The 23,274-nt window shown below is 46.8% G+C and overlaps 1 protein-coding gene across 2 annotated transcripts; it reads right to left on the bottom strand.

The window, feature by feature from the left end:
- Positions 1-202: 202 nt before the first annotated feature.
- On the bottom strand, positions 203-22,045 carry LOC142185061 (ras-related protein Rab-9B). Of its 2 annotated transcripts, none has more exons than XM_075260306.1 (2): positions 21,832-22,045; positions 203-1,324 (listed from the first exon to the last, which is right to left on the bottom strand). In XM_075260306.1, the coding sequence occupies exon 2, from the start codon at positions 1,243-1,245 to the stop codon at positions 640-642; it is 606 nt and encodes a 201-aa protein (XP_075116407.1). In that variant the 5' UTR covers positions 1,246-1,324; positions 21,832-22,045; the 3' UTR covers positions 203-639. The 2 variants fall into 2 exon arrangements, with proteins under 2 accessions (XP_075116407.1, XP_075116406.1); XM_075260305.1 differs by having other exon boundaries at positions 21,786-21,849.
- Positions 22,046-23,274: the final 1,229 nt, after the last annotated feature.

Raw genomic sequence — 23,274 nt, 5'->3', positions numbered from 1 at the left:
GAATGCTAAATGCATTGAGAAGCGGTGAGCAATGAAAGCACATGGACCCCATAGACTATAATAGGGTCCGTGTGTTTTCCGCGCAGTGTCCGTCCGGAACATTCGGAGAGAAAAATACTTCATGAACTACTTTCCTCTCCGCATGACTTGTGCGGACACCACACGGAAAACACACGGACCCCATTATAGTCTATGGGGTCCATGTGCTTTCATTGCTCACCGCTTGTCAATGTGTCGGGTATTCCGTTTGGGTGGAACACCGAACGCAGATGTGAACCAGGCCTAACCCTTTAAAATACACAAACAATTCTATATAGCTACCTAACCGTCATTAGTTACAAGAAATGACGAAAATATCACAAAGTAATCGTCCCTTTAACTACCTGTGCCCCTTTCAACACATGACATCGTACATTACATGTACAATGTGTTCAGGCAACAGATTTAAAAGTTTATGCTTACTACCCCTGGAAACCTTACACCCTTTCTGTGCCAGATCGGTAGATCCAACACCGATTAGCAATCCTTGGAACACCGCAGCTTTTAAGAACCCTTGCTCTTATTTCCAAACCATACGCTAACCTCCTGCTACCAGTTTCATGTTGTACGTTCTGACTCCTGATCTGCAATGCTCTTCCTCTAGCAGCACAATGACCTTGAGTGGTCACCGCTATGAAGGTCTATAGTATGACCAAATACTGTATGGTCCATGTGTTCTTCCATGGCCAGAACCTGTCTTACAGCTTCCTCAAACGCACCAGTAACGTTAGTGTCGTCCTTGGCACTCGTTTCTAGGTAAGGGTAGCCCCCGTTTTCGCTGCACCAGGCTTGTGCTTCAGCCGTGCTAACTTCTCTTTCATCCTTATCAAGCTTGTTGCCCAGAACTACAAAAGGGAAACGTTCCGGTTCTTTGACATCTGCATAAAATATGAATTCCTTCCTCCAGCTACTCAGATTATGAAAACTCTGTCTGTCGTCCACGCTAAATGTCAGCAGACAGCAGTCAGCTCCTCTGTAGAAGGGAGTGCGAAGACTTTTAAAGCGTTCCTGACCAGCCGTGTCCCATATCTGCAGAGTCACCAACCTGCCGTCCACTTCAAGGTCCCGGTTAAGAAACTCGACCCCAATGGTGTGAAAAGCTTGAGAGTCAAACTTGTTGGTTACATATCGATTCATAAGGGAGCTCTTTCCAACGCCACCATCCCCCAATAGTATCACTTTGAGCAGCAAAGACTTTCCGCTCATTGCTATTGAATCTGAAGATGTCCTAGACGTCGCCAATAGATTTCGTCAATGTCATCCTTACAGTAAACTCTGTGGTATCCTAAAATACATTAGAATACAATGATGTAAAACAGGGTTAAGAACAAGCACTGTATACTATTCAGCCAGCCATGCAGGTAGCAAAACCCCCAAACCATTGGTTATCTAGGACTATGGCAATACTCTAAATTCTAGAATTAGGTTTGCTATATGTTATCATTCAAGAGTTTTTATACTGTGATATATACCATATACTGTATACTCGAGTATAAGCCGACCCGAATATAAGCCGACAGGGCCGCCGATAGGCCAGTATTATCGTTACTGGCGTCAGGGGCCCGGCCAAATTGAAAAATGGGGGGGGGGGGCGGTTTTGGCCGGCCCCCTGGCGCCCGCAGCAGCAATTGTGCCCTGGGCCGTCGTCACTGTAGTATAATCGGGCAAGTGCCGGGGCCCACAGAGCCTCTTGGGGCCCCCCGGCACTTGCCTGTCCCGATTTCAGCTCATCGGCGTCCGTCGGATGCCGATGAGCTGAATACACAGGCGATTAAAGCAGGAGCTCAGCTCAGCTCCTGCTTTAATGCTGCGCCCCCCGGCTTCGGCGTGTGTAGGCGCGATGTGATGACGTCGCATCGCGCTTACACCTGTCAGTGGAGTGAGAGGAGCGTCAGAGAGAGGAGCGGCAAGGGAGCGATGGAAGGAAGGGTGAGTGTAAATAAGTGTTTGTTTTGTGTTTAACATAATGAAGGGGGCCCATGAAACTGGGGGGCAAATGAAGGGGAAGGGGGGAGAACGGCATGACACTGTGGAAGATGAAGGGGGTGGGGAGAGAATGGCATGACACTGGGGCAGATGAAGGGGGGGAGAATGACATTACACTGGGGCAGACGAGGGGGGGAGAATGGCATTACACTGGGGCAGATGAGGGGGGGAGAATGGCATTACACTGGGGCAGATGAAGGGGGGGGAGAATGGCATTACACTGGGGCAGATGAAGTGGGAGAATGGCATGACACTGGGGCAGATGAAGGGGGGAGAATGGCATAACACTGGGGCAGATGAGGGGGAGAATGGCATTACACTGGGGCAGATGAAGGGGGGGAGAATGGCATGACACTGGGGCAGATGAAGTGGGAGAATGGCATGACACTGGGGCAGATGAAGGGGGTGGGGAGAGAAGGGCATGGACACTGGGGCAGATGAAGGGGGGGAATGGCATGACACTGGGGCAGATGAAGGGGGGAATGACATGACACTGGGGCAGATGAAGGGGGGAATGCATCGCCGCACATCCCATGAGGCGACCTGAAGCGAGCGCTTCAGGCGGCGCTATGTCAGGACCCCAGGGAGGGCGGCATTTTTGATTACCTAAGCCAGTCCAGGACAAGCTGTCTGGACTGGCTTAGCACCGAGCGGTGGTTTGGGGAGGCCACTGGAGCAGCGCTGCTCCAGCAGCCTCCCCTCACGCTCAGGCAGAGAGCAAGTCCTCTCAGTGCCTGCTCTCTGCCTGAGAACGGCGCTAAGCCTTGCCCCCTTTGCTCCACCACGCCCCCTTTGCTCCGCCACGCCCCTTCGCTCCGCCCCCTCATCCGGGGGGGGGGGGGCGGCTTTCTGTAGTTCGCCTCGGGCGGCGAAAGGGATAGGTTCACCCCTGTATATGCACGCACATATTTATGCACACACATATTTATGCACGCACATATTTATGCACCCTACCCTCTATATGCGCGCACATATTTATGCACGCACATATTTATGCACCCTACCCTGTATATGCGCACACATATTTATGCGCGCACATATTTATGCACCCTACCCTGCATATGAGCGCACCAATTTATGCGTTCACCTATTTATGCGCCCTACCCTGTATATGCGCACACATATTTATGCGCGCACATATTTATGCACCCTACCCTGCATATGAGCGCACCAATTTATGCGTTCACCTATTTATGCGCCCTACCCTGTATATGCACGCACCAATTTATGCGTGCACCTATTTATGCGCGCACCTATTTATGCGCCCTACCCTGTATATGCGCACACATATTTATGCGCGCACATATTTATGCACCCTACCCTGCATATGAGCGCACCAATTTATGCGTTCACCTATTTATGCGCCCTACCCTGTATATGCGCACACATATTTATGCGCGCACATATTTATGCGCCCTACCCTGTATATGCGCGCACATATTTATGCGCCCTACCCTGTATATGCGCACACATATTTATGCACGCACATATTTATGCACCCTACCCTGTATATGCGCACACATATTTATGCGCGCACATATTTATGCGCCCTACCCTGTATATGCGCGCACTTATTTATGCGTACTTATTTATGCGTGCACATATTTATGCGCGCACATATTTATGCACCCTACCCTGTATATGCGCGCACATATTTATTATGCTTACATATATATGCGCGCACATATATATGCGCCCTACCCTGTATATACGCCCTACCCTGTATATGTGTGCACATATTTATGCGCGCACATATTTATGCGCGCACATATTTATCCGCGCTACCCTGTATATGCGCGCACATATTTATGCGCCCTACCCTGTATATGCGCGCACATATTTATGCGCGCACATATTTATGCGCCCTACCCTGTATATATGCGCACATATTTATGCGCCCTACCCTGTATATGCGCACACATATTTATGCACCCTACCCTGTATATGCGCGCACATATTTATGCAGGCACATATTTATGCGCGCACATATTTATGCGGGTACATATTTATGCGCGCACATATTTGTGCGCCCTACCCTGTGTATGCGAGCAAATATTTATGCGCCCTACCCTGTATATTCGCGCACATATTTATTATGCTTACATATATATGCGCGCACATATATATATACGCCCTACCCTGTATATACGCCCTACCCTGTATATGTGTGCACATATTTATGCGCGCACATATTTATGCGCGCACATTTATGCGCGCACATATTTATGCGCGCACATTTATGCACCCTATCCTGTATATGCGCGCACATATTTATCCACGCTACCCTGTATATGCGCGCACATATTTATGCGCCCTACCCTGTATATGCGCGCATATTTATGCGCCTTACCCTGTATATGCGCGCACATATTTATGCGCCATACCCTCTATATGCACGAACCTATTTATGCGCGCATCTATTTATGCGCGCACCTATTTATGCGCCCTACCCTGTATATGCGCACACATATTTATGCACGCACATATTTATGCGCGCACATATTTATGCGGGTACATATTTATGCGCGCACATATTTATGCGCGCACATATTCATGCGCCCTACCCTGTATATGCGCACACATATTTATGCGCACACATATTTATGCGCGCACAAATTTATGCGCCCTACCCTGTATATGCGTGCACATATTTATGCGCGCACATATTTATGCGCGCACATATATATGCGCCCTACCCTGTATATGCGCACACATATTTATGCGCCCTACCCTGTATATGCGCGCACATATTTATGCACGCACATATTCATGCGCCCTACCCTGTATATGCGCACACATATTTATGCGCACACATATTTATGCGCGCACAAATTTATGCGCCCTACCCTGTATATGCGTGCACATATTTCTGCGCGCATATTTATGCGCGCACATATATATGCGCCCTACCCTGTATATGCGCACACATATTTATGCGCCCTACCCTGTATATGCGCGCACATATTTATGCGCGCACATATTTATGCGCGCACATATTTATGTGCGCACATATTTATGCACCCTACCCTGTATATGCGCGCACATATTTATTATAGTTACATATATATGCGCGCACATATATATGCGCCCTACCCTGTATATGCGCCCTAACCTGTATATGTGTGCACATATTTATGCGAGCACATATTTACGCGCGCTACCCTGTATATGCGCGCACATATTTATGCGCCCTACCCTGTATATGCGCGCACATATTTATGCGCGCACATATTTATGCGCCCTACCCTGTATATGCGCGCACATAATTATGCGCGCACATATTTATGCGAGCACAAATTTTTCCGCCCTACCCTGTATATGCACGCACATATTTATGCGCCCTACCCTCTATATGCACGAACCTATTTATGCGCGCACGTATTTATGCGTGCTCCTATTTATGCGTGCACCTATTTATGCGCCCTACCCTGTATATGCGCACACATATTTATGCGCGCACATATTTATGCACCCTACCCTGTATATGTGCGCACATATTTATGGAGGCACATATTTATGCGCGCACATATTTATGCGGGTACATATTTATGCGCGCACATATTTGTGCGCCCTACCCTGTGTATGCGCGCACATATTTATGCGCCCTACCCTGTATATTAGCGCACATATTTATTATGCTTACATATATATGCGCGCACATATATATACGCCCTACCCTGTATATACGTCCTACCCTGTATATGCGCGCACATATTTATGCGCGCACATATTTATGCGCGCACATATTTATGCGCGCACATATTTATGCGCGCACAAATTTATGCGCCATACCCTGTATATGCACGCACATATTTATGCGCGCACATATTTATGCGCCCTACCCTGTATATACGCGCACATATTTATGCGAGCACATATTTATGCGAGCACATATTTATGCGCGCACATATTTATGCGCCCTACCCTGTATATGCGCGCACATATTTATGCACGCACATATTTATGCGCCCTACCCTGTATATGCGCGCACATATTTATGCGAGCACATATTTATGCGCGCACAAATTTATGCGCCCTACCCTGTATATGCGCGCACATATTTATGCGAGCACATATTTATGCGCGCACAAATTTATGCGCCCTACCCTGTATATGCACGCACATATTTATGCGCCCTACCCTCTATATGCACGAACCTATTTATGCACACACCTATTTAGGCGCGCACCTATTTAGGCGCCCTACCCTGTATATGCACACACACATTTATGCGCGCACATATTTATGCACCCTACCCTGCATATGCGCGCACATATTTATTATGCTTACATATATATGTGCGCACATATATATACGCCCTACCCTGTATATACGCCCTACCCTGTATATGCGCGCACATATTTATGCGCGCACATATTTATGCGCGCACATATTTATGCGCGCACATATTTATGCGCGCACAAAATTTATGCGCCATACCCTGTATATGCGCGCACATATTTATGCGCGCACATATTTATGCGCCCTACCCTGTATATGCGCACACATATTTATGCACCCTACCCTGTATATGCGCGCACTTATTTATGCGCGCACATATTTATGCGCCCTACCCTGTATATGCGCGCACATATTTATGCACGCACATATTTATGCGCCCTACCCTGTATATGCGCGCACATATTTATGCACCCTACCCTGTATATGCGCGCACTTATTTATGCGCGCACTTATTTATGCGCGCATATTTATGCGCGCACATATTTATGCGCCCTACCCTGTATATACGCGCACATATTTATGCGAGCACATATTTATGCGAGCACATATTTATACGCGCACATATTTATGCGCCCTACCCTGTATATGCGCGCACATATTTATGCACGCACATATTTATGCGCCCTACCCTGTATATGCGCGCACATATTTATGCGAGCACATATTTATGCGCGCACAAATTTATGCGCCCTACCCTGTATATGCGCGCACATATTTATGCGCCCTACCCTCTATATGCACGAACCTATTTATGCACGCACCTATTTAGGAGCGCACCTATTTAGGCGCCCTACCCTGTATATGCACACACATTTATGCGCGCACATATTTATGCACCCTACCCTGTATATGTGCGCACATATTTATTATGCTTACATATATATGCGCGCACATATATATACGCCCTACCCTGTATATACGCCCTACCCTGTATATGCGCGCACATATTTATGCGCGCACATATTTATGCGCGCACATATTTATGCGCGCACATATTTATGCACCCTATCCTGTATATGCGCGCACATATTTATGTGCGCACATATTTATCCACGCTACCCTGTATATGCGCGCACATATTTATGCGCCCTACCCTGTATATGCGCGCACATATTTATGCGCCCTACCCTGTATATGCGCGCACATATTTATGCGCGCACATATTTATGCGGGTAAATATTTATGCGCGCACATATTTATGCGCGCACATATTTATGCACCCTACCCTGTATATGCGCGCACATATTTATGCGAGCACATATTTATGCGCGCACATATTTATGCGCGCACATATTTATGCACCCTACCCTGTATATGCGCGCACATATTTATGCGCGCACATATTTATGCACGCACATATTTATGCGCGCACATATTTATGCAGGTACATATTTATGCGCGCACATATTTATGCGCCCTACCCTGTATATGCGCGCACATATTTATGCACGCACATATTTATGTGCCCTACCCTGTATATACGCACACATATTTATGCGCACATATTTATGCGCGCACAAATTTATGCGCCCTACCCTGTATATGCGCGCACATATTTATGCGCCCTACCCTGTATATGCGCGCACATATTTATGCGCCCTACCCTGTATATGCGCGCACATATTTATGCGAGCACATATTTATGCGCGCACATATTTATGCACCCTACCCTGCATATGCGCGCACATATTTATGCGAGCACATATTTATGTGCGCACATATTTATGCGGGTACATATTTATGCAGGTACATATTTATGCGCGCACATATTTATGCGCCCTACCCTGTATATGCGCGCACATATTTATGCACGCACATATTTATGTGCCCTACCCTGTATATACGCACACATATTTATGCGCACACATATTTATGCGCGCACAAATTTATGCGCCCTACCCTGTATATGCGCGCACATATTTATGCGCCCTACCCTGTATATGCGCGCACATATTTATGCGCCCTACCCTGTATATGCGCGCACATATTTATGCGAGCACATATTTATGCACCCTACCCTGTATATGCGCGCACATATTTATGCGAGCACATATTTATGCGCGCACATATTTATGCGCCCTACCCTGTATATGCGCGCACATATTTATGCACGCACATATTTATGCGCCCTACCCTGTATATGCGCACACATATTTATGCGCACACATATTTATGCGCGCACAAATTTATGCGCGCACGTATTTATGCGCGCAACATATATATGCGCCCTACCCTGTATATGCGCACACATATTTATGCGCCCTACCCTGTATATGCGTGCACATATTTATGCGCGCACATATTTATGCGCCCTACCCTGTATATGCGTACACATATTTATGCGCCCTACCCTGTATATGCGCGCATTTATTTATGCGCGCACTTATTTATGCGCGCACATATTTATGCGCCCTACCCTGTATATACGCGAACATATTTATGCGAGCACATATTTATGCGCCCTACCCTGTATATACGCGAACATATTTATGCGAGCACATATTTATGCACCCTACCCTGTATATGAGCGCACATATTTATTATGCTTACATATATATGCGCGCACATATATATACGCCCTACCCTGTATATACTCCCTACCCTGTATATGTGTGCACATATTTATGCGCGCACATATTTATGCGCGCACATATTTATGCGCGCACATATTTATGCGCGCACATATTTATGCGCGCACATATTTATGCGCGCACATATTTATGCACCCTACCCTGTATATGCGCGCACATATTTATGCGCACACATATTTATGCAGGTACATATTTATGCGCGCACATATTTATGCGCCCTACCCTGTATATGCGTGCACATATTTATGCACGCACATATTTATGCGCCCTACCCTGTATATGCGCACACATATTTATGCGCGCACAAATTTATGCGCCCTACCCTGTATATGCGCGCACATATTTATGCGCGCACATATTTATGCGCCCTACCCTGTATATGCGCACACATATTTATGCGCCCTACCCTGTATATGCGTGCACACATTTATGCGTGCACATATTTATGCGTGCACATATTTATGCGCGCACATATTTATGCGCCCTACCCTGTATATGCGCACACATATTTATGCGCCCTACCCTGTATATGCACGCATTTATTTATGCGCGTACATATTTATGAGCGCACATATTTATGAGCGCACATATTTATGAGCGCACATATTTATGCGCGCACATATTTATGCGCGCACATATTTATGCGCGCACATATTTATGCGCGCACATATTTATGCGCGCACATATTTATGCGCGCACATTTTAATGCGCCCTACCCTGTATATACGCGCACATATTTATGCAAGCACATATTTATGCACCCTACCCTGTATATGAGCGCACATATTTATTATGCTTACATATATATGCGCGCACATATATATACGCCCTACCCTGTATATACTCCCTACCCTGTATATGTGTGCACATATTTATGTGTGCACATATTTATGCGCGCACATATTTATGCGCGCACATATTTATGCGCGCACATATTTATCCACGCTACCCTGTATATGCGCGCACATATTTATGCGCCCTACCCTGTATATGCGCGCACATATTTATGCGCGCACAAATTTATGCGCCTTACCCTGTATATGCGCGCACATATTTATGCGCCCTACCCTCTATATGCACGAACCTATTTATGCGCGCACCTATTTATGCGCGCAACTATTTATGCGCCCTACCCTGTATATGCGCACACATATTTATGCGCGCACATATTTATGCACCCTACCCTGTGTATGCGCGCACATATTTATGCGAGAACATATTTATGCGGGTACATATTTATGCACGCACATATTTATGCACCCTACCCTGTATATGCGCGCACATATTTCTGCGAGCACATATTTATGCGCGCACATATTTATGCGGGTACATATTTATGCACGCATATATTTATGCGCCCTACCCTGTATATGCGCGCACATATTTATGCACGCACATATTTATGCGCACATATTTATGCGCGCACAAATTTATGCGTCCTACCCTGTATATGCGTGCACATATTTATGCGTGCACATATTTATGCGCGCACACATCTATGCGCGCACATATTTATGCGCGCACATATTTATGCGCGCACATATTTATGCGCGCACATATTTATGCGCCCTACCCTGTATATGCGCACACATATTTATGCGCCCTACCCTGTATATACACGCACATATATATGCAAGCACATATTTATGCGAGCACATATTTATGCGCGCACAAATTTATGCGCCCTACCCTGTATATGCGCGCACATATTTATGCACGCACATATTTATGCGCCCTACCCTGTATATACGCGCACATATATATGCAAGCACATATTTGTGCGCGCACAAATTTATGCGCCCTACCCTGTATATGCGCGCACATATTTATGCACGCACATATTTATGCGCCCTACCCTGTATATGCGCACACATATTTACGCGCGCACATATTTATGCGTCCTACCCTGTATATGCGCACACATATTTATGCGCGCACATATTTATGCACCCTACCCTGCATATACGCGCACCTATTTATGCGCGCACCTATTTATGCGCCCTACCCTGTATATGCGCACACATATTTATGCGCCCTAACCTGTATATGCGCGCACATATTTATGCACGCACATATTTATGCGCACACATATTTATGCGCCCTACCCTGTATATGCGTGCACATATTTATGCGTGCACATATTCATGCGCGCACACATTTATGCGCGCACACATTTATGCGCCCTACCCTGTATATGCGCACACATATCTATGCGCCCTACACTGTATATGCGCGTACTTATTTATGCGCGCACTTATTTATGCACGCACATATTTATGCGTGTACATATTTATGCGCACACATATTTATGCGCCCTACCCTGTATATACGCGCACATATTTATGCGAGCATATTTATGCGAGCACATATTTATGCGCGCACAAATTTATGCGCCCTACCCTGTATATGCGCGCATATATTTATGCACACACATATTTATGCGCCCTACCCTGTATATGCGCACACATATTTACGCGTGCACATATTTATGCGCCCTACCCTGTATATGCGCGCACATATTTATGCGCTCTACCCTCTATATTCACGCACCTATTTATGCGTGAACCTAATTATGCGCGCACCTATTTATGCGTCCTACCCTGTATATGCGCACACATATTTATGCGCGCACATATTTATGCACCCTACCCTGCATATACGCGCAATTATTTATGCGCGCACCTATTTATGCGCCCTACCCTGTATATGCGCACACATATTTATGCACGCACATATTTATGCACGCTACCCTGTATATGCGCGCACATATTTATGCGCTGTCACGGGATGGTTAGAGTCTATACTATAGGCAATGTGTAATATATATTTCATGTGGAATGTATTCTCTAACCTGTTATATACATCAATGTGTAGTTGGCTGATTAGGGTCTAGTGTGTTAGCACATTGTATGCAAATACCTCTAACTAGTGAGGACCAGTGAGGACAATGGGTGGAGATAATCTGATTGGTGTCTCCAAAAAGATGTTGGACGGTGCATTGTCCATAGTAGACAGGGAGTCTGCTCTCCTTGGTATAGGTGAGGGGGGAAGGATCTGTGACTCAGCCCTCCCCCCCCCCCACAGATATAGGTGTAACAGTCTTAGGGTGCATTCAGACTACGTAACGCCGGGCGTGTATGAGAGCCGTACACGCCGGCATTACGGCAGACTGCCGAACACTTCCCATTCACTTCAATGGGAGCGCTCGTAAACGCCGCTGTTACGAGCGCTCCCATTGAAGTGAATGGGAAGTGTTCGGCAGTCTGCCGTAATGCCGGCGTGTACGGCTCTCATACACGCCCGGCGTTACGTAGTCTGAATGCACCCTTAGTATATAGTTGTAGCAGCAGTTAGTATGTGTTAGCCGGCCTGTGCACAGCTCTGCAGAGAGCCAGGATTTTTAGTTACAGGACCAAGGAACCAAAGTTATCATTGGATTGTGACTTCTGTGGACTTGTTGTTATTACGGTTGATGTGACCGCCGCCGGCTACTAACTTTGTGGATTACAATAAATTGCTGTTGTCTCCCGACCTCTTGCGTCCGTGTTGATTCAAAAGACCATCCGGAGGAAGACGTATACCTTTGCTCCGTGACATGCGCCCTACCCTGTATATGCGTGCACATATTTATGCGCCCTACCCTGTATATGCGCGCACATATTTATGCGCCCTACCCTGTATATGCGCGCACATATTTATGCGCCCTACCCTGTATATGCGCGCACTTATTTATGCGTACACTTATTTATGCACCCTACCCTGTATATGCGCGCACATATTTATTACGCTTACATATATATGCGCGCACATATATATGCGCCCTACCCTGTATATACGTCCTACCCTGTATATGCGCGCACATATTTATGCGCGCACATATTTATCTGCGCTACCCTGTATATGCGCGCACATATTTATGGTGCCCTACCCTGTATATGCGTGCACATATTTATGCGTGCACATATATATGCGCCCTACCCTGTATATGCGCGCACATATTTATCTGCGCGCACATATTTATGCGCACACAAATTTATGCACCCTACCCAGTGTATGCGCGCACATATTTATGCGAGAACATATTTATTCGGGTACATATTTATGCGCGCACATATTTATGCACCCTACCCTGTATATGCGCGCACATATTTATGCGAGCACATATTTATGCGCGCACATATTTATGCGGGTACATATTTATGCACGCACATATTTATGCGCGCACAAATTTATGCGCCCTACCCTGTATATGCGCACACATATTTATGCGCCCTACACTGTATATGCGCGCACTTATTTATGCGCGCAATTATTTATGCACGCACATATTTATGCGCACACAAATTTATGCGCACACATATTTATGCGCGCACATATTTATGCGCCCTACCCTGTATATGCGCACACATATTTAAGCGCCCTACACTGTATATGCGTGCACTTATTTATGCGCGCACATATTTATGCACGCACATATTTATGCGCACACATATTTATGCGCGCACATATTTATGCGCCCTACCCTGTATATGCGTGCACATATTTATGCGTGCACATATTTATGCGAGCACATATTTATGCGAGCACATATTTATGCGCGCACAAATTTATGCGCCCTACCCTGTACATGCGCGCACATATTTATGCACGCACATATTTATGCGCCCTACCCTGTATATGCGCACACATATTTACGCGCGCACATATTTATGCGCCCTACCCTGTATATGCGCGCACATATTTATGCGCCCTACCCTCTATATGCACGCACCTATTTATGCGTGCACCTATTTATGCGTCCTACCCTGTATATGCGCACACATATTTATGCGTGCACATATTTATGCACCCTACCCTGCATATACGCGCACCTATTTATGCGCGCACCTATTTATGCGCCCTACCCTGTATATGCGCACACATATTTATGCGCCCTACCCTGTATATGCGCGCACATATTTATGCACGCACATATTTATGCACCCTACCCTGTATATGCGCACACATATTTATGCGCGCACATATTTATGCGCCCTACCCTGTATATGCGCGCACATATTTATGCGCCCTACCCTGTATATGCGCGCACATATTTATGCGCCCTACCCTGTATATGCGCGCACTTATTTATGCGTACACTTATTTATGCGCGCACATATTTATGCGCGCACATATTTATGCACCCTACCCTGTATATGCGCGCACATATTTATGCGCGCACATATTTATGCGCCCTACCCTGTATATGCGCGCACATATTTATGCGCGCACATATTTATGCGCCCTACCCTGTATATGCACGCACATATTTATGCGCCCTACCCTCTATATGCACGAACCTATTTATGCGCGCACCTATTTATGCGCCCTACCCTGTATATGCGCACACATATTTATGCGCGCACATATTTATGCATCCTACCCTGTATATGCGCGCACATATTTATGCGGGCACATATTTATGCGGGTACATATTTATGCGCGCACATATTTATGCGCCCTACCCTGTGTATGCGCGCACATATTTATGCGCCCTACCCTGTGTATGCGCGCACATATTTATGCGCCCTACCCTGTATATTCGCGCACATATTTATTATGCTTACATATATATGCGCGCACATATCTATACGCCCTACCCTGTATATACGCCATACCCTGTATATGTGTGCACATATTTATGCGCGCACATATTTATGCGCGCACATATTTATGCGCGCACATATTTATGCGCGCACATATTTATGCGCGCACATATTTATGCGCGCACATATTTATGCGCGCACATATTTATGCGCGCACATATTTATGCGCGCACATATTTATGCGCGCACATATTTATGCACCCTATCCTGTATATGCGCGCACATATTTATGTGCGCACATATTTATCCACGCTACCCTGTATATGCGCGCACATATTAATGCGCTCTACCCTGTATATGCGGGCACATATTTATGCGCCCTACCCTGTATATGCGCGCACATATTTATGCGAGCACATATTTATGCGCGCACATATTTATGCGGGTACATATTTATGCGCGCACATATTTATACGCGCACATATTTATGCACCCTACCCTGTATATGCGCGCACATATTTATGCGAGCACATATTTATGCGCGCACATATTTATGCGGATACATATTTATGCGCGCACATATTTATGCACGCACATATTTATGCGCGCACATATTTATGCAGGTACATATTTATGCGCGCACATATTTATGCGCCCTACCCTGTATATGCGCGCACATATTTATGCAAGCACATATTTATGCGCCCTACCCTGTATATGCGCACACATATTTATGCGCACACATATTTATGCGCGCACAAATTTATGCGCCCTACCCTGTATATGCGCGCACATATTTATGCGCCCTACCCTGTATATGCGCGCACATATTTATGCGCCCTACCCTGTATATGCGCGCACATATTTATGCGCCCTACCCTGTATATGCGCGCACATATTTATGCGAGCACATATTTATGCGCGCACATACTTATGCGGGTACATATTTATGCGCGCACATATTTATGCGCGCACATATTTATGCACCCTACCCTGTATATGCGCGCACATATTTATGTGAGCACATATTTATGCGCGCACATATTTATGCGGGTACATATTTATGCGCGCACATATTTATGCACGTACATATTTATGCACGCACATATTTATACACGCACATATTTATGCGCGCACATATTTATGCGCCCTACCCTGTATATGCGCGCACATATTTATGCACGCACATATTTATGCGCCCTACCCTGTATATGCGCACACATATTTATGCGCACACATATTTATGCGCGCACAAATTTATGCGCCCTACCCTGTATATGCGTGCACATATTTATGCGTGCACATATTTATGCGTGCACATATTTATGCGCGCACATATTTATGCATGCACATATTTATGCGCGCACATATTTATGCGCCCTACCCTGTATATGCGCACACATGTTTATGCGCCCTACCCTGTATATGCATGCACATATTTATGCGTGCACATATTTATGCATGCACATATTTATGCGCGCACATATTTATGCGCGCACATATTTATGCGAGCACATATTTATGCGCGCACATATTTATGCGCCCTACCCTGTATATGCGCGCACATATTTATGCGCCCTACCCTGTATATGCGCGCACATATTTATGCGAGCACATATTTATGCGCGCACATACTTATGCGGGTACATATTTATGCGCGCACATATTTATGCGCGCACATATTTATGCACCCTACCCTGTATATGCGCGCACATATTTATGCGTGCACATATTTATGCGCGCACATATTTATGCACGTACATATTTATGCGCGCACAAATTTATGCGCCCTACCCTGTATATGCGCGCACATATTTATGCGCGCACATATTTATGCGCCCTACCCTGTATATGCACGGACATATTTATGCGCCCTACCCTCTATATGCACGAACCTATTTATGCGCGCACATATTTATGCGCCCTACCCTCTATATGCACGAACCTATTTATGCGCGCACCTATTTATGCGCGCACCTATTTATGCGCCCTACCCTGTATATGCGCACACATATTTATGCGCGCACATATTTATGCATCCTACCCTGTATATGCGCGCACATATTTATGCGGGCACATATTTATGCGGGTACATATTTATGCGCGCACATATTTGTGCGCCCTACCCTGTGTATGCGCGCACATATTTATGCGCCTTACCCTGTGTATGCGCGCACATATTTATGCGCCCTACCCTGTATATTCACGCACATATTTATTATGCTTACATATATATGCGCGCACATATATATACGCCCTACCCTGTATATACGCCCTACCCTGTATATGTGTGCACATATTTATGCGCGCACATATTTATGCACCCTACCCTGTATATGCGCGCACATATTTATGCGCGCACATATTTATCCACGCTACCCTGTATATGCGCGCATATATTTATGCGCCCTACCCTGTATATGCGCGCATATATTTATGCGCCCTACCCTGTATATGCGCGCACATATGTATGCGCGCACATATTTATGCGCCTTACCCTGTATATGCGCGCACATATTTATGCACCCTACCCTCTATATGCACGAACCTATTTATGCGTGCACCTATTTATGCGCCCTACCCTGTATATGCGCACACATATTTATGCGCGCACATATTTTTGCACCCTACCCTGTATATGCGCGCACATATTTATGCGCGCACATATTTATGCGGGTACATATTTATGCGCGCACATATTTATGCACGCACATATTTATGCACCCTACCCTGTGTATGCGCACACATATTTATGCACGCACATATTTATGCGCGCACATATTTATGCGGGTACATATTTATGCGCCCTACCCTGTATATGCGCGCACATATTTATGCACGCACATATATATGCGCCCTACCCTGTGTATGCACGCACATATTTATGCGCGCACACATATTTATGCGCGCACATATTTATGCGCCCTACCCTGTATATGCGCGCACATATTTATGCACGCACATATTTATGCGGCCTACCCTGTATATGCGCACACATATTTATGCGCACACATATTTATGCGCGCACAAAATTATGGGCCTACCCTGTATATGCGTGCACATATTTATGCGCGCACATATTTATGCGCCCTAGCGCGCACATATTTATGCGCCCTACCCTGTATATGCGCGCACTTATTTATGCGCGCACTTATTTATGCACGCACTTATTTATGCGCTCTACCCTGTATATACGCGCACATATTTATGCGCGCACATATTTATGCGCGCACATATTTATGCGCGCACATATTTATGCGCCCTACCCTGTATATGCGCGCTTATTTATGCGCCCTACCCTGTATATGCGCGCACATATTTATGCGCCCTACCCTGTATATGCGCGCACTTATTTATGCGCGCACTTATTTATGCGCGCACATATTTATCCGCGCTACCCTGTATATGCGCGCACATATTTATGCGCCCTACCCTGTATATGCGCGCACATAGTTTTGTGCGCACATATTTATGCGCGCACTTATTTATGCGCGCACATATATATCCGCCCTACCCTGTATATGCGCGCACATATTTATGCGCGCACATATATATGCGTGCACATATTTATGCGCCCTTCCCTGTATATGCGCGCACATATTTATGCGCGCACATATTTATGCGCCCTACCCTGTATATGCGCACACATATTTATGCGCGCACATATTTTTGCACCCTACCCTGTATATGCGCGCACATATTTATGCGCGCACATATTTATGCGGGTACATATTTATGCGCGCACATATTTATGCACGCACATATTTATGCACCCTACCCTGTGTATGCGCACACATATTTATGCACGCACATATTTATGCGCGCACATATTTATGCGGGTACATATTTATGCGCCCTACCCTGTATATGCGCGCACATATTTATGCACGCACATATATATGCGCCCTACCCTGTGTATGCACGCACATATTTATGCGCGCACACATATTTATGCGCGCACATATTTATGCGCCCTACCCTGTATATGCGCGCACATATTTATGCGGCCTACCCTGTATATGCGCACACATATTTATGCGCACACATATTTATGCGCCCTACCCTGTATATGCGCACACATATTTATGCGCACACATATTTATGCGCCCTACCCTGTATATGCGCACACATATATATGCGCCCTACCCTGTGTATGCACGCACATATTTATGCGCGCACACATATTTATGCGCGCACATATTTATGCGCCCTACCCTGTATATGCGCGCACATATTTATGCACGCACATATTTATGCGGCCTACCCTGTATATGCGCACACATATTTATGCGCACACATATTTATGCGCCCTACCCTGTATATGCGTGCACATATTTATGCGCGCACATATTTATGCGCGCACATATTTATGCGCCCTAGCGCGCACAAATTTATGCGCCCTACCCTGTATATGCGCGCACTTATTTATGCGCGCACTTATTTATGCACGCACTTATTTATGCGCTCTACTCTGTATATACGCGCACATATTTATGCGCGCACACATTTATGCGCGCACATATTTATGCGCCCTACCCTGTATATGCGCGCACTTATTTATGCGCCCTACCCTGTATATGCGCGCACATATTTATGCGCCCTACCCTGTATATGCGCGCACTTATTTATGCGCGCACTTATTTATGCGCGCACATATTTATCCGCGCTACCCTGTATATGCGCGCACATATTTATGCGCCCTACCCTGTATATGCGCGCACATATTTATGCGCGCACATATTTTTGTGCGCACATATTTATGCGCGCACTTATTTATGCGCGCACATATATATCCGCCCTACCCTGTATATGCGCGCACATATTTATGCGCGCACATATATATGCGTGCACATATTTATGCGCCCTTCCCTGTATATGCGCGCACATATTTATGCACGCACAAGCTGTCCTGGACTGGCTTAGCACCGAGCGGTGGTTTGGGGAGGCCGGTGGAGCAGAGCTGCTCCAGCAGCCTCCCCTCACGCTCAGGCAGAGAGCAAGTCCTCTCAGTGCCTGCTCTCTGCCTGCGAACGGCGCTAAGCACCGCCCCCTTTGCTCCACCATGCCCCCTTTGCTCTGCCACGCCCCTTCGCTCCGCCCCCTCATCCGGGGGGTGGGGCGGCTTTCTGTAGTTCGCCTCGGGCGGCGAAAGGGATAGGTTCACCCCTGGGGGAATGACATGACACTGGGGCAGATGAGGGGGGGACATGAAACTGTGGGCAGTTGAAAGGGGGAGAACAGCATGAAACTGGGGACAGAGATGGAGGGGGGGGGGACATGAAACTGGGGGCAGAGGAAGGGTGTATATGAAACTGGGGGAGAGATGGAGGGGGGACATATAATTTACAGGTGACTGTAGGAGGATTATACTGTGTGGGAGCACATGATAAATGAATGAGAATGGGTGGAGTCAACAGAAAAGTGGGCGGAGCACATTTTCTCCCTTTTTCTACTCTTCAAAAGTTGGGAGGTAATACATAATTGGTATGTCACAAAATAAAGTAGTGTTAAAATGGCGGGGGGGGGCAGACACTTAGGATGTATGGGGCCCCAAAATTCCTGGTGGCAGCCCTGTAAGCCGAGGCCCCTAATTTTACCACAAAAAACTGGGAAATCTTATTGACTCGAGTATAAGCCGAGGGGGGGATGCAGCAGAACTGAGTGCGCAGCAGGGTTTATATCTCCGGTGTAGCCGATTGCACGGCCAGCTCTGCTACATCTCGGCATAGGAATGCATTGACCAGTGTTGATTGGCCGAATGCCATACAGAGTACAGCATTCGGCCAATAAACACTGGTTCTGCCGGAGGAGGAGGAGTCTAAGATCGGTCCACAGCAGTCTCCATTCTGGTCTGATCATAGACTCTGCCTCCTCACAGACGAGCCTCCGGCAGAACCAGCGTTGATTGGCCGAATGCTGTACACTGTATGGCATTCGGCCAATCAATGCTGGTCAATGCACTCCTATGGGAAAAAGTCAGCTCCCGCATATCGTAAGCTGACAGGGATCCCGGCATAATACAATGACTTGGATCTGTTAGATGCCCCCAGACATGCTTCCCCTGCTGTCCCAGTTGCATTCCAGGGTGTTGGCATCATTTCCTGGGGTGTCATAATGGATTTGGTGACTCTCCTAAGCCGAAGAGTGGGATGCCCTGAAACGAGCATTTTTTCCCCATAGACTATAATGGGGTTCGATATTCGTTCGAATAGTCGAATATTGAGGGGCTATTCAAAACGAATATTGAATATTTCACTGTTCGCTCATCTCTAATCATACGGATTGTGATATTTCAGTGTCCTGCATCCCTTTAAGCTCTGTAATGTCAGATGGGCAGTGTCAGGCAGGGGGTGTGATTCAGGACTCCGATCAGAGGCAGCCAGTGTCAGAGTTCAGACTAACACCCCCATGTCTGTCCCTGCCTGACTCCGCCCTCCTGACAGTACAGAGCTTAAATAGCAAGTCAGACACCAAACATTCATTGCTTGGGAACCGTGGGGGGCTAGAGAGAAAATGTAAACAGTACAAGAATCAGTGGATCTGTGCCTATTAAATGATGCAAAGAGCTGGACTTGTTGGAGGTGGTGAAAGGCCCTCTTTAACCTTTACGCTGCCAGGGGTTTCTGGAAATTACACACCTCTGGTAGCCAGCGCAATTTGCAGTTTTGAGATGAACAAATAAAACCTAAGTCTGTGTTCACATGGAGGAATTTGCTGCAGATTTGGGGGCAGATTTTGCAAAATTAGGAGTTAATCTGATTGTCCGGGGTAGAGCATTCCAGAGAAGTGGTGCAGCTCGGGAGAAGTCTTGTATACGAGCGTGGGAGGTTCTGATAATAGAGGAGGTAAGTCTTAGGTCATTGAGTGAACAGAGAACACGGGTAGGGTGATGGGGATGAGGGAGGAAATTTAGGGATGTGCAGCATTATGGGAGTACCAGTGTTAGCCATAGCACAGCACCAGGGAAGTGAATGGGGGCGCTGTCCACCTGGCTGTGGTCAGGCCGGATCACAACAGATTACAGTGGGATTGTCAGTGGTCAGACCCCACCGATCAGCCATATATCCTCCATACTACATACTCATGGTGTCCATAGTTAGGCTGGTCGTACATGGGAATATCCCTGCCAGTTTCTGGTATCAGGCGGCGCCATGTTACTGAATGCTGGCATATGTACAGATTGCAGGGTGATTCAGCAGACACTGTCATTCATCAGTATGTATGGCCTGCTGATGGATAGCACACTGTATATATAATGTATGACTATCAGTATGCAGTGTATGTGCAGATCCCTCTCCGTACACACAGGGCACAGGCTGTCAGATAAAAGAACATCACTCACCTTGTCGTACAGACGCGCACACACAACAAGCGATGACAACACTGACCTGAGCCGAGTTCCTGTTTGGTGGGCAGGGCGCAGCAGTCATGTGACCTCCACTCATCACGTGACTCTTCTGTTTTCCTCACAGTGGGTGCGGTTATGTCCCACTCTCCGCTTGTGTGGAGAGGTCTGGGCCTGCAGGGGTTAATGTGTAGTAAAGCGAGGCTTGTCGTGACGGAGGTCATTCCTCCCGTTACCAGGGGGGATAGTAGGGAATGATGGACGCCTAATGGGCTAAAGGACCTTCCGTGATGTCATGAGCACGTGATCACCTGGGTGTATGGGCGGAGTCTCGGGGCTGTGAAGTGTCAGCAAGATCAGAACCGCGTCCTCTACTGTGTGACTATCCTGAATGTAAGATGTCTGCTGCAGAGCTGGGTGTGTGGGAGGTGCGTGTAACCCAGCCATGTATGTAATGTGTATGTAGCAGAGCTGGGTGTGTGGGAGGTGCGTGTAACCCAGCCATGTATGTAATGTGTATGTAGCAGAGCTGGGTGTGTGGGAGGTGCATGTAACCCAGCCATGTATGTAATGTGTATGTAGCAGAGCTGGGTGTATGTGAGGTGCATGTAACCCAGCCATGTATGTAATGTGTATGTAGCAGAGCTGGGTGTGTGGGAGGTGCATGTAACCCAGCCATGTATGTAATGTGTATGTAGCAGAGCTGGGTGTATGTGAGGTGCATGTAACCCAGCCATGTATGTAATGTGTATGTAGCAGAGCTGGGTGTGTGGGAGGTGCATGTAACCCAGCCATGTATGTAATGTGTATGTAGCAGAGCTGGGTGTGTGGGAGGTGCATGCAACCCAGCCATGTATGTAATGTGTATGTAGCAGAGCTGGGTGTGTGGGAGGTGCATGCAACCCAGCCATGTATGTAATGTGTATGTAGCAGAGCTGGGTGTGTGGGAGGTGCATGCAACCCAGCCATGTATGTAATGTGTATGTAGCAGAGCTGTGTGTGTGGGAGGTGCATGTAACCCAGCCATGTATGTAATGTGTATGTAGCAGGGCTGTGTGTGTGTGTGTGTGGGAGGTGCATGTAACCCAGCCATGTATGTAATGTGTATGTAGCAGAGCTGTGTGTGTGGGAGGTGCATGTAACCCAGCCATGTATGTAATGTGTATGTAGCAGGGCTGTGTGTGTGTGGGAGGTGCATGTAACCCAGCCATGTATGTAATGTGTATGTAGCAGAGCTGGGTGTGTGGGAGGTGCATGTAACCCAGCCATGTATGTAATGTGTATGTAGCAGAGCTGGGTGTGTGGGAGGTGCATGTAACCCAGCCATGTATGTAATGTGTATGTAGCAGAGCTGGGTGTGTGTGGGAGGTGCATGCAACCCAGCCATGTATGTAATGTGTATGTAGCAGAGCTGTGTGTGTGTGGGAGGTGCATGTAACCCAGCCATGTATGTAATGTGTATGTAGCAGAGCTGGGTGTGTGGGAG

The sequence above is a fragment of the Leptodactylus fuscus genome, chromosome 11 (assembly GCF_031893055.1).
Source record: "Leptodactylus fuscus isolate aLepFus1 chromosome 11, aLepFus1.hap2, whole genome shotgun sequence".
Taxonomy (NCBI): domain Eukaryota; kingdom Metazoa; phylum Chordata; class Amphibia; order Anura; family Leptodactylidae; genus Leptodactylus; species Leptodactylus fuscus.
Note: the sequence above shows the minus strand (reverse complement) of the source record. Positions and strands in the feature narration are given on the sequence as shown.

What these genes read in the sequence shown, in the direction of transcription:
- LOC142185061 (XM_075260306.1), bottom strand. Translation starts at nt 1,245, where the DNA reads ATGAGCGGAAAGTCTTTGCTGCTCAAAGTGATACTATTGGGGGATGGT.